General features: G+C 36.5%; 2 protein-coding genes across 4 annotated transcripts; one reads left to right on the plus strand and one right to left on the minus strand.

Annotated features, from left to right (window-relative positions):
- Positions 1-903: 903 nt before the first annotated feature.
- On the plus strand, positions 904-1,669 carry LOC306862677 (THAP domain-containing protein 2; the record flags this gene model as incomplete). The annotated part of the gene is made up of 3 exons (XM_079405600.1): positions 904-968; positions 1,048-1,231; positions 1,352-1,669. The coding sequence occupies 3 exons, from the start codon at positions 904-906 to the stop codon at positions 1,667-1,669; spliced, it is 567 nt and encodes a 188-aa protein (XP_079261726.1).
- LOC306862139 (outer dense fiber protein 2-like) lies at positions 1,261-11,676 on the minus strand. 3 transcript variants are annotated; one of them, XM_079404795.1, is made up of 20 exons: positions 11,218-11,335; positions 10,261-10,380; positions 9,962-10,066; positions 9,666-9,839; positions 7,425-7,612; positions 7,194-7,338; positions 6,919-7,050; positions 6,753-6,827; positions 6,592-6,663; positions 6,394-6,510; positions 6,048-6,233; positions 5,324-5,433; positions 5,105-5,240; positions 4,840-4,950; positions 4,405-4,668; positions 3,754-3,854; positions 3,212-3,374; positions 2,998-3,123; positions 2,729-2,914; positions 1,733-2,626 (listed from the first exon to the last, which is right to left on the minus strand). In XM_079404795.1, the coding sequence occupies exons 1-19, from the start codon at positions 11,218-11,220 to the stop codon at positions 2,741-2,743; spliced, it is 2,502 nt and encodes an 833-aa protein (XP_079260921.1). In that variant the 5' UTR covers positions 11,221-11,335; the 3' UTR covers positions 1,733-2,626; positions 2,729-2,740. The 3 variants fall into 3 exon arrangements, with proteins under 3 accessions (XP_079260920.1, XP_079260922.1, XP_079260921.1); XM_079404794.1 differs by having other exon boundaries at positions 1,261-2,914; positions 11,218-11,676; XM_079404796.1 differs by having other exon boundaries at positions 1,261-2,914; positions 9,995-10,066.
- Between the last annotated feature and the right edge of the window lie 655 nt (positions 11,677-12,331).

Genomic DNA, 12,331 nt, shown 5'->3' on the forward strand with positions numbered 1-12,331 from the left:
CTTGACAGAGATGATTTGACTGACATATTTTTCTTTTCTGACTAAAGCAAAGGTAGTACCTCATGGAAGAGAGTAATACGGTAAAGGAGACATTTTTGTAAATATAGTCTAGCTAATCATCTTTAAAGTATAGGAAAACAGAAATGCTTTTGTAAACAGAAATAATAATGACACACAATACATAGAATACATGTTTTAAGTTAAACTCAGTCCTCATTTTATGTAGCCTACACATACGTTAACAGCCTATTCTTTTGACTTGGGCAGATAATGGCTTGCATATCACCCAAGTCTTCCTATAGAGCCGTTCAAGGTGGTAACCAGTTTCTTTCACAGCCCAATTTTGTCTGTAGTTGAGATTTTTTCTGTTTAACAGTTTTTCTTGAAATAATTCATTTCTTGAATATGTGCGAGAGAAGAATGGAGGGCACAGAGAATTTAGCAGGGAGGAGCAATGCAGCAAAATCTGCCTTCAGGAAAAAAAATAAAAAATGTATAATAAAAGCTAAACAATGTGTCATGACTCATAATCACAATCAATAAAAATTTAAGATAAATCTACTCTATTTGAGTAAACTCGAATTGGCTTAAATTAAGAATAGGTTTAATTGGTTCAATTAAAACTCAACAATTTGCCAGTAAGCCAACTTTTTATCCTTTTTTATAACGTTTTGGGGGGTGTCTGAATGCTGCTGCAAAGAAAAGCCCATCCTACAACCATTATGTAAATAAAACACAAATGTATCTATTCACAGGCTATGTGTAAATCGCCCATTACCACAATTTACATGAAAGAGAAGCAGCAATCGCCGCACTGTGTATAAAGCCTGTGCATGCAGACATGCAGAATCATTACTCTTTGTCTCTGAGCTTTGGTTAGGGTCTGTAAACAGAGCTGAAGAGATGCAATCGTGTGATTTCTGCGGATGCGGCCCTGGCGAGAATATCCACGGTGTCTCATTCTACACGTAAGTTGCGATCAGTTTGCTGGTTAGTGGTAAAACCAAAACAAAACCGTTCAGTTACTGATTATCTCGTTTCTCTCAGATTCCCTTTAAAAAAGAACCATCGTCGCCACTGGATAGTGAATATGGGGAAGGACGCGGAATGGACTCCATCTGAATCCTCGTCTCTGTGCTCCGCTCATTTCACTCCGGATTGCTTTGAATCTGAATCAGCGCGTTTACACTCAGACGCGATTCCGACTGTATTTAATTTCACACAATCTAAGGTAAGTCTATCTAGGTTTATTCGAGTAATCATTAGAGCCTTCATTATTTTATTCACACAGAAGGTTTTAACAAACCATAAACAATTATATTTCAAAACGCTAAAACATTTTGTGTTTCAGAATCAGATGCTAAAGGACACTGAAAATCTCCCTCCACACCAAGGGGCACCTATTGAGCCCACTGCCAAATCCAGATCATCCTGCTGTGACTGTTATACACGTCTGCAGGCCACAGAAAGAAATTACCAGCTGAAATTAGCTACTGCTCAGCTTCAGATAAAAGAGTACAAAAAGAATCTAGCGGAGGAGTCACGGAAAGCAACACAATGGCAGAAGCGAGCAATAGTTTTGCAGAGCGCAATCAGAGCAATGAAACAAAGGGGGTCAATACCTGCATCAAGAAAAACATCTACACCTAAAAATAATCATTTGGAGTGAAACACATTTTGACATTGAGGATTAAATGGAGAAATGGCCTTTCTTAGCAAACTGAAGCATATAGCAGTTTTCAAAATACTTTAATACACTTAAGTAGATATTATACACTTTATATGTATACAAAATATTCTTACCAATTAGAAAATACATGTACTATTGCATTTCATATAAGCAACAGTGAAACATTACTGTTTGGATATTTCACAAGACAGGTCATGAGATAAATAAAAGACAAAAAAGTGCAAGTATAACTTTAAACAAAAAAGATGAATGGTTACAGTAATGTAAATGTATAGCACCAATAGACATACTGGAACTCTACGCTCTCAGCCTACTGACAACAACAATGTAACATTGACTAAAAAGATTATTTCTGCATTGTTATGATATAGATATATTCACATAATGGCCCTGTTATAATTAACAAACAACTTTGGCTGAAAAATAAAATGATAAATCCTGAGTTTGTTGTCATTTTGTCTCTTAAACCAACTCAAGTACTAAGCTAATACAAATTTAAACTGGTGATTGCGATGTTTTAAATGGTATTTTACGGATATAAGAGATTAATTATGAATTACAAACTCTTACTGTACTTTATACAACCATCATTATACTGTATACTGATATTATTTAAACTGACAATCATATACTGCAACTTCAAAGCAAAGTGTATGTTTTAAAACCAGATACAAGCAAAAGCTCAAAAAAGACAATATTCAAATTACTGTAAGTGCAGTACAACCTTCATTTTTGATATGTAAATTAAAGAAGAAAAGTTTGCAAGATAATATCTTGAACTTTATTACATAACAGCCACCTTGAGACAGGGCAAAATGACAAGAATTTGTCTATAAGACCATAATTCTCATTCTAGGATGGATATGTAATACTAAAAAGAGATCTTTCTTGGTACTCACCAGTAGCATGTACAATGACCATGTCAAATAAATAATCCTTCAAGAGTAAAGTACAAAGCACAGCAAAGTCAAGAGGTCATCAGTAGTGACAATTAGATGAATACATGTCTGTCCATGTAAAGGAAGTCTATAAAGACACCTGAGAGAGTTTTCAGATTGGTGAAGGGGTGCGGAACGAGGATCCAGTGAGAGCAGGATCTCCAAACACATTGACGTAAGAAGATTTGAGGAACTGGACATAGTTCTGGAGGCTGCGGTTTGTGCTGTCGGACTGCTCCAGTCTGTCCTTGACATCTTGTAAACGGCTCTGGTACCTCCGCTCAGCCTGTAAGAAAGTTATGGGTGTTTGGACAAATTTTTTACAAAAATATCTAACAGAAATTCACATACGGAGAAATTTTCACTGACCTCCTCTTTGGCTCGTCGTAACTGGTTGAGCTCAGTTGTTGTTCTGCTTAGTTGAGTTTCTAGGTCAACAATTTTGGACTGTGTAACACGTTCTTTAGAGGCTGCTCGCTCCCTGGTCTGGGTAACCTGTTAATCAACATGGTATCTTCAATAAAAAAACTGAGCAATGCAAATTATTAAATCCATGCGTTTCTAAAGATGTAGTGGTACAGACCTGCCGACGAGCATCGTCCAGGGCCTCCTCCAGCTGTCGAGTCAGAATACTGCACTCTCGAGACTTTTCTTCCAGACGCACCTGGTTGCTATGAATTGTTTCTTCACGTTTTGAAATTACCTGGATGAGGTCTCGATTTTGGGAGTTAGCCTCCTCTAGCTTCCTGTTGACAACAGAAGATAAAATGAAACCCCAAAATAAAAACACTATTTTTATTGACCCTCATGTCATTCCAAACATGCATGTGATATTTAATGCCATGACTTTATCAATTCTGCTCTGATTTAAGATGTTTTCAAGACCCGCAGAAACCCTGTTTAAAGACTGTTAGGAACCATGAACATTTGAGCCCATGAACAAGAAATACATTTCTTAAAATATCTTTTTATGTTCCATGGAAGAAAGAAATTCATACAGTTTTGGAACGACATTAGAAAATGTTGACAATTTTAATTTTTGGGAGAACTATCCCATAAATCATGAAACACATTAAAATGAATAAACAGAAAATTTGTGAGTTATAAAAGGACAAAGTGACAGACCGTTCAAGGCCCTCTACTTTGTGCTGAAGCTGCTTGTTTTCTTCTTGCAGCAACATGTTCTTGTGTCTCAACATTTCTGCCAGACTTCCCTGTTGCTCCGCCTAAACACAAACCACCAAAACAAATAAACTTCTATCAATAAAAACATAATCTATGTACTACTGGAGATCAGTAAAAATAAAACAGCCTTTACAGTTTGTTTGCTGTTGTTTTAATTGGAAAACTCAAAATTAACTCAAATTGGGTTTTTAAAATTACAAATAATTTTTACCCCACTTATGTTCATAGTCAAAGTTTCTTGCAACAGAAACTTCATCATTTAGATTTTCCACTCTGTTCTTTAACACTGACCCTCTTCTTGCTAATGTATCTTTAGTAATTCTGTATGTAAATTTTACAACCTTTGTTAGGAATGGCTAACCTATTTGCATATGAAATAAGACAACAGCCCTGCCAAGTTGCTGAATACTGAATAGCCATTGATATGGTAAATGTTGGCAGTCACATGTTCACAGTAGCGTTGTTAACACTATTAAGAGCCTTTTCTGTTAAGGCATTTGTGTTAAACCAGTTTTTCTTCATGAAACAACTGTCTGTGTTGTTTTTAACATTAAATGCAAACCGATTTCAAGGACTTATACTTAAACACACCTTGATGCGTAGCTCTGCGAGGGATGTGCCAAGCTCTGTGCTTCTTCTCTCTTGCAAGCGGTCTTTCTCATGAGCTTCCTGCAACTGGAGTTCAGCATGTCTCAGAGCTTCAGGAAGCGGCTCCAGCTCTGCCAAACGACCTTGAAGCTGCTTCCTGACCTTCTGGATCTCCTGGTCTAGCTCGTCTCTTACAGCCTGGGCTTCAGTTTCAGCCACCTGCAGACGTGCAGAGTACTCATCTGCTTCGGCACGGGTCTTCTGAACCTACGTTTAAAGACACAAAAAAGTCCCAAAACATTCACAATATTACTGCATTTTTAATCAAATAAATGCAGACTTGGTGAGCATAAGAGACTTCTTTCAAAAACATAATTCCAAACTTTGGACCAGAAGAGTAGCATATGGAATTCAAAATTTTAAGTATTATGATCACACCTGGGCTTTATAGCTGTCCACCAAGCTCTCATACTGTTTCACTGAAACTTTGACCTGCTGGACCTCAGACTGGGACAACGTCAACTTCTCTTCCAAGGTGGACAAAGTGGCCTGCACAAGCAAATCAATTCAGCTTTCATTTGTTTTCATTTATCATATTTATTCTAAAGGCACATGGAGGGATTATGGATAAAATGAGACTGGTTATCAATTGTAAAAAAGCACAAATTGGTGATTTGGACAGTACAACTGTAAACGGACGAACCTTAAGGCTCTGGTTCTCCAGGCGTATTGTAGTGCTCTCTGTATTGAGCTCATGAAGGCGATCTAAAAGGCCATCTCTCTCTGTTCGGGCTTTCTCTTCCTGGCCATGCAACTGTTCTGTAAGGTCTGTAATACGGCTAAAGGAACACACAATAATGGTTTGCATTAATTCAGGATTATGATTTGCATTATCATACCTAGGACACAAATCACCACTGACCTGTTCAACAATGTGATTTCCATCTCTAGCTGTCCTTTTTCCTTCATCTCTTTTGTGTGGCGACTGCTCCAGTTCTCTGCGGCTGACACAGCATCTGCCAACTGTGCTTCCTGTGAAGATCATTTTATCTTTTTATATCAAATACTGGCATGGAAAAAGACACTAACATTCAAAAGTTTAGGGTCTGTGAACTTTTTTTGCTCACAAAGGCTGCATTTATTTGATAGTATATGCAGTAAAAAATTATATTATTGTAAAATATGAATACAATTTAAAATAAGTGTTTTCTATTTTATTATATTGTGAAATGTAAAATGGCAAAGCTGAATTCTCAGCATTACTCCAGTTTTCAGTGTCACATGACCCTTCAGAAATTATACTAATATGATTTTTTTCAGGATTTGTTGATTAATAGAACGTTCAAAAGAACAGAATTTATTTGAAATGTAAAAAAACTAAACTTTTGTAGTATTATAAATGTCTTTACTGTCACTTTTGATCAATTTAATGCATTCTTGCTGAATAAAACGGTCCCCAAACTTCTGAACATTACTGTACATAGTAAGCCTTCCATTTCCAGAGTCATGAATTAACCATAACTGATATGAGAGTCAAATAACGGTGCTTTTTTTCAACAACATACTACTGCTTGAAACATTTATTGTAGCAAACTGTTATTAGAAGAATCTGTGTAAGCAGTACACGGTAAGCTCATTCAACTCACTATCTCCAAGAGCTGGGCACCGAGCTGTGCCACAGTGTCTTCACTGCGCTGTGCCCGCTGTTTCTGTGCCCGCGTTGCTTTTTTCAGGGCCTCCTTATCAGCCTCCGCCTGCTGTCTGAGGTCATGCAAATGATTCTGCAGGTGTTCTACCTCCCCCTGCTGCTGGCTGATGGATCGCTCTAGATTCTGAACCAAATGAACACACTTTCATATACCATATATGCTTCATTATAGCAAGTTATTTAGCTATCAACTAGACATACCTTGTAGAATAAACACTATAAAAGGACAGTGGAACATGCTGCTTGAAAACCATTAAGTTGTAAGCCAATGCTGTATGCATTACCCTGATCTGAACATTGAGGCGGTTATTTTCTGCCTCTTTGTTGCGTAGTTGACCCTGCAGATGTGCTCGAGTGGACTCCAAGACTTTGGACAGTTCAGTGGTGGTCTTTCCACTGTCCTGTTAAAATGGGGATTGATAAAGGTTCACAAATAATTGTGAGAGTCGTGTCTAAAAAACATGCTTAAAAATACAGTTTACCTTTTCGTTTTCTAACAAGGAAGTGAGCTGGTTAATCTCGCTGTCTTTGTCCTGAAGCTTTATAAGAATACGCTGGAATACAGAAAGGAGTTAACTGTTATAAAAAACAACAAAAACACCTGTTTACAGTGCAACATGCTTTATGCAAACTTAACACAAACCGAATTTTCTGCTTCCACATCAGAAAGTTTTTTTAGAAACACGTCTTTCTGCTCTAAGAGTCTTAGGGATTCCATCTGTTATAAAACACAATAGTATAGAAAAGCTTAATAACTGTTTTAATAACTTTTGTCTAATAATATTTTTTGAATTTGTGCAGAGCATTACCTCTCGACTATGCTGTTCTCTCAGAAGATGTCTGAGGGCTCTGTTAGTGCTCTCAAAAGTCTCCAGCTTCTGTAGCAAGAGCTCTTTCTGTCGGATCAAGAGCGTCGAATCTGATCCTGACATCTTTTTCTCCTGGACAAAGGTATACAGTACATTTTGTTTTTATTCATATCTGTTTCTGCCTCTTTTTCAAGATATTCTAGTTTCAAATAAAAAAAAAAATAATAAAAATCCACTCAGAAATGTTTTGAAAGGTGTGTTTTGCTCACACTTACACTCGCACTCGCACTCCTGGACATATGGCTGACCGTTTCACGGAGGGCTGACACCTGCTTGGCGGCTGCACTGCTGTCCATCTCTGCTTCCAGCAGCTTCCTGAGTAGAACATCTTTGTCTGGCTGCAAACTGTCTCTCTCTAATCTAGACAAGAAGAAATGGTTCAAACGGAATTTGAAATTTGTTATACGTAATAGCCAAATGTTAAAATGTCAGCAATTTCATCATACCTCCCAAAATCATTCCCCTCCATAATTTTTTCCATGGACTCCCGTAGACGGGAGTTCTCCTGCTCTGTGGCCTCCAGCTCCCGGGCGACCTCTGCAAGCTCCTCCTCCTGCTCAGCGATGACGCGTTGTGATGCGCTTAATCTCTCCGACTGACGCTCTAGCTTCTGCTCCTTCTTACGAAGCTCTACCTGCAAACACAAATATCACACACTTTTATTTATTTCACACATGTACCACATTAACTGTATTATACACACTATTCTATTCACTATATACAGTGTGAGACAAAATATACAATATGAGACAAAACTACAGAATGTCACATTTTATTATTAGCCGTTTCAACACATACATGTTTTACCAAATAAAAGAACAGCACTTTTAGAGTTCATCCCACTCATTGATGTGAGCATAAATATTGGAACAGTTGAACATAAGGCAGATATAAAAGATTTAAAGCTATTATTTAGTTGCAGATCCCTTGCGCACAATCACAGCAGTGAGTCTGTGACCCATAGACATCACCAGACTCTTGGTCTCATCCTTTGAAATATTTTCCCCAGCCTTTAATGCAGCCAATTCCAATTGTTGTTTGTTGGGAGTTTCTGCCTTTACTCTCCTCTTCAGCTGGTGAAATTCATGTTCACTCAGATTTAAATCTGGAGATTGACTCGGGCAATCTAAGACTGTCCATTTCTTTGCCCTTATAAATTCCTTGACTGAACTGGCAGGGTGTTTTGGGTCATTGTCCTGATGCAATATGAAGCACTTCCCAATGAATCTGGTGGCATTTTCTTGAATATTGGTAGGCAAGATGGTTTTGTACACTTCCAAATTCATTCTGCTACTGTCATCATACATTAAGTCATCAGTAAAGTTAAGAGGGGCTGTTCCAGAGGCAGCCATGCATGCCCATGCCATGACACCACCTCCACCATGCTTTACAGATTAGGCTGTATGCTTGGGATCATTTTCAGTTCCCTTTTTTTCTCCACATTTTTGCTTTCCCATCACTTAGATAAAGGTTCATCCGTGTCTCAAAAAACTCTTCCAAATCTCTTCTGGCTCACCTTTGACTTTTTTTCAAACTCTAATCTTGCCTTTCTATTTTTGGTGCTGGTCAGAGGTTTGCATCTTGCTGTGTAGCATCTGTAATTCTGTGTCAAAGTCTCCTTTTAGCATCCAAATTGCTTGCTTTTCTCTCAAAGTCAGATCCCTCATCTTCATCCTGGTTTGTGTGTGTCATCATCGAATGCAAGATTCAGAATACAGAAGTAATGGATATAACTGATGCAACACATTCCCTGCTTTTAATATCTGAAGAATTACTGCAACAGGACACAGCTGATCACTTAGAAAGACCTGTGAGGCAACTGTTCCAATACTTATTCTCACATCAGATAGAGGGATGAAACTCTAAAAGTGCTGAACTTCTTAGCTGGTAAAACATCTGTGTTGAATCACCCAATAATAAAATGTGACATTCTGTAGTTTTGTCTCATATTCATCTTTTAATCATATTTGTAAATGTATTGACTCCACAGCCAGCAGAGCAATTTTGTCTTTACTGTTCCAATACTTTTGGAGGGCACTGTATGTGTGTGCAAAATAATTATATTATTATAATTAATTTAATTAAAAAATATATATATTTATTAAAAAAAAACAAATTATTACATTTAAAATTACATTTTTGTATTTATATTTTTTCTAAATTTATTTATTTAAGAAATTAACAAAGTTATTCAGTAAGGATGCATTAAATTGATCAAACATGACAGTAATGGTTTCCACAAAAATATTAAGCAGTACAACTGGTTTTAACATTGATGATAATAATAAATATTAGATTTATATTAGAATGATTTCTGAAGGATCATGTGACACTGAAGACTGTAATGGATGCTGAAAATTCAGTTTTGACATGACAGGAATAGTTTACATTTTATACTATATTAAAATAGAAAACGGTTATTTTAATAATATTTCACAATATTACTGTTTTTACTGTATTTGTTTTTAACAAATAAATGCAGCCTTGACAGTTATTAGCGACTTCTCTCAAAATCATAATCACAAAACAATCTTACAGACCCAAAACTATAGTGTATATATGTGTTTAAATAGAAACAGTTTGTTTCTAATTGGTGAATGTATATTTTCTGGGATATAATTTCGATGAAAGAAAAGAATGACAATAATATTGCCTTTGAATAATTTCTCAAATCTCTTATTTCTCACCTCATTTTTCAGAGAGCTGACCTCTGTTATGAGGCTGTCGATCTTCCTCTCGTACTGATTGATGCGTCCATGCAGTGCCTCTTCTTCATCCATGGAGAGATCTTCTATTCGGAGAGGAGACTGGGAGCGCTCTGGTTCCTGTGGAGGTGTTATCTCCAGACGATGAGATGGCCCCTAAAATATACATAAATATCAAAACATCTAAAACAAAAAAATGGTTTTCTTTTCTGCATAGCGTGCAAAACTTTACATGAATTGTGCACAAGCACAAATGGGAATGTATCTATTTAATTGACCTCCCACTTATATGAGGTCTCTCGTGTTGAGACCTTGCCAGGTGGGATCCATGGGACCCTCGTCTTCACTTTAGCAGTAGGATGCAAGCTACTTTTTGTTTTAACCTGTAACATAAAAGACAAACATGATGAGTGATGGGTTTTAAGGAATTAAGGAGTATTTCTCAGCAGTATTAAAAGAACTGAAGCTCCACACCTCTATAGACATTTCTTTATTCTTGTAATAATCATTGTAATTATATATTTAAGTGTATTTTGAGGATGGTTGTCTATTCACAGACTACAAGCTTACAGTATACCTGGGCTGTCTTGGTAGGGCTGCATTTTGTGCTCTTCTTCACATGCACGTGCACAGGCGTAGTCTCGTTCACATGCACATGCAGAGTTGGGGAAGAAGAGCTTGTTCTCGTTGATTTTCTCTGCAAAAAAAAGATAAATAGCAACAAATAGGCCTACGTTAATTAATTGATTAAAAACGTCCAGATTGTATGACTGCTAAAACTTAACTAAGAAACATACAATTCTGTATATCATGTAATGCATTGTAATAATAATTAATATACATGATCAACATCACTGATATTAATTAGTAGGTTGCATGTAATATTTGTGGTCTTAAAAATTGGATGTCTGATGATCTAACAATCTAATTTAAAAAAAGCATAATATACAAATAAAAAGGAATAAACACATATACATTTTTTGATCACTTCTTTTCATTTTTTTTGTATTTTAAATTAAATGCAGGCATAACTACACACTAACTACTCAAGTAAAGTACCAGTCTTTGTTTATGGATCAGGGAACACATGTCTGAAGGATCATTTTACTGGTCACACATCTTCAGGTCATGTTTCAGAGGACAGTGTGCTCAGAGGTAAACCGAGACCATCATAACAGACCCTCTTACAATCATGACTGACATGTGGCTTAATGTAAAGGTGACATAAAATTCTCTATATGCAAGAATCTGTATGTACATAACCATATACCACCATTACATCACAAATGGATTCAGAAGTGAATGAAAGCCAAATAGGACACTGAGATGCAAGCTAATAGGCAATTAACCTTCTAAGGAAGCCGAAACTAGCTTTTACGGCACATAAACATAAAGAGAGCAAAACAGAAATCATGAGTAAGACAGAGAAGCTGCAAATAGAGCAGAATTGTCCATAAATCAGTAGAAGTATAGTTTGAAGATGCCTAAGTCGTTAAAACATAAGCGAAACGTATTTATATGCAAACCATCTTACCATGCGAAATTACAAACATTCAAACGTCGATACGGAAAAAAATTACATTAAAATAGTTGCGAACTACTTCAGCTTTCTTGTCACCCCAGAGTCTCGAAAGTCGAAACCCGTTACTTCCGGTGGGTAATCGGTCTTTCGTTTCATTGGCTGATTCAAAAGGTGTCGTTGCAAGTGCGTGATCGTGATTGGAGGAAATAGCCTGACCTTAGTCAGTTATGTAGTACGCTGTCTATAGCAACGGTGTCCCTAGAAACCAAGCCTAACAAAGGCCCAAGCTGCAGTTGTTGTCAAGATTACAAACAAAGCTCTGAATCTCTGTTTAACGACATTTCAGTGATAATCTTTGTTCAACCAGAAACTATAAACAAGTTGTGGAAATGCTATTATTTTGTTTCAGCGTCCGTTAATAAACCGACGGCTACAGCAACACGTGAAAACGCGAGGAAGCCTAAAAACCGTGAAGAGTTAGCTTTCAAAATAAAAGCGTCAACAATGACTGACTGAATGAATAAATATTTTTTATATTTTAAAAATGTCATCTGTTTGTTTAAACCAATCAATTTTAAAGTTTAAAATTATAAGTACATTTCACAGTAAAATATATCAAAAATAAAAGATATAGTTTTTGACTATAATGTTTTCCACAGTATAAATAATGCTTATTTCACATCTTTGGGATCAACAAAATGAAGGGTTGCTCTTTTTATACAGTCTATTATGGGTTTGCTGCAGACCGCTGAAGAGACTTGTGGATGTTGTTTCAAAATAAAAGTCATGCAAAGGAGTAATTTGAGCACAAGATGGTGATAGCGACACGTTTTGTTTTTCATTGACACTTGTCTTTCAAACAACAATGTTGCCACTTGCATTTTTTTTTACTTGATTTACATATATAAAACAAAACCACAGTATTTAACACACCAAACAATTCATTCATATAAATAATAATAAACTAGTAATATTTTAGAAGCATTCAATTATTATGATTTAATTTGCCAATAAACCAAAGCTGCTTTGATCTGCAGAACTACGTAATCTTTCAGTAGCTGTGGATTCTGTTGTTTTGCTGCACGATCTAATCGAATTTTCAGATCATTAATTATTAATCTCTACG

Source organism: Barbus barbus (genome assembly GCF_936440315.1).
Source record: "Barbus barbus genome assembly, chromosome: 43".
Classification (NCBI taxonomy): Eukaryota; Metazoa; Chordata; class Actinopteri; order Cypriniformes; family Cyprinidae; genus Barbus; species Barbus barbus.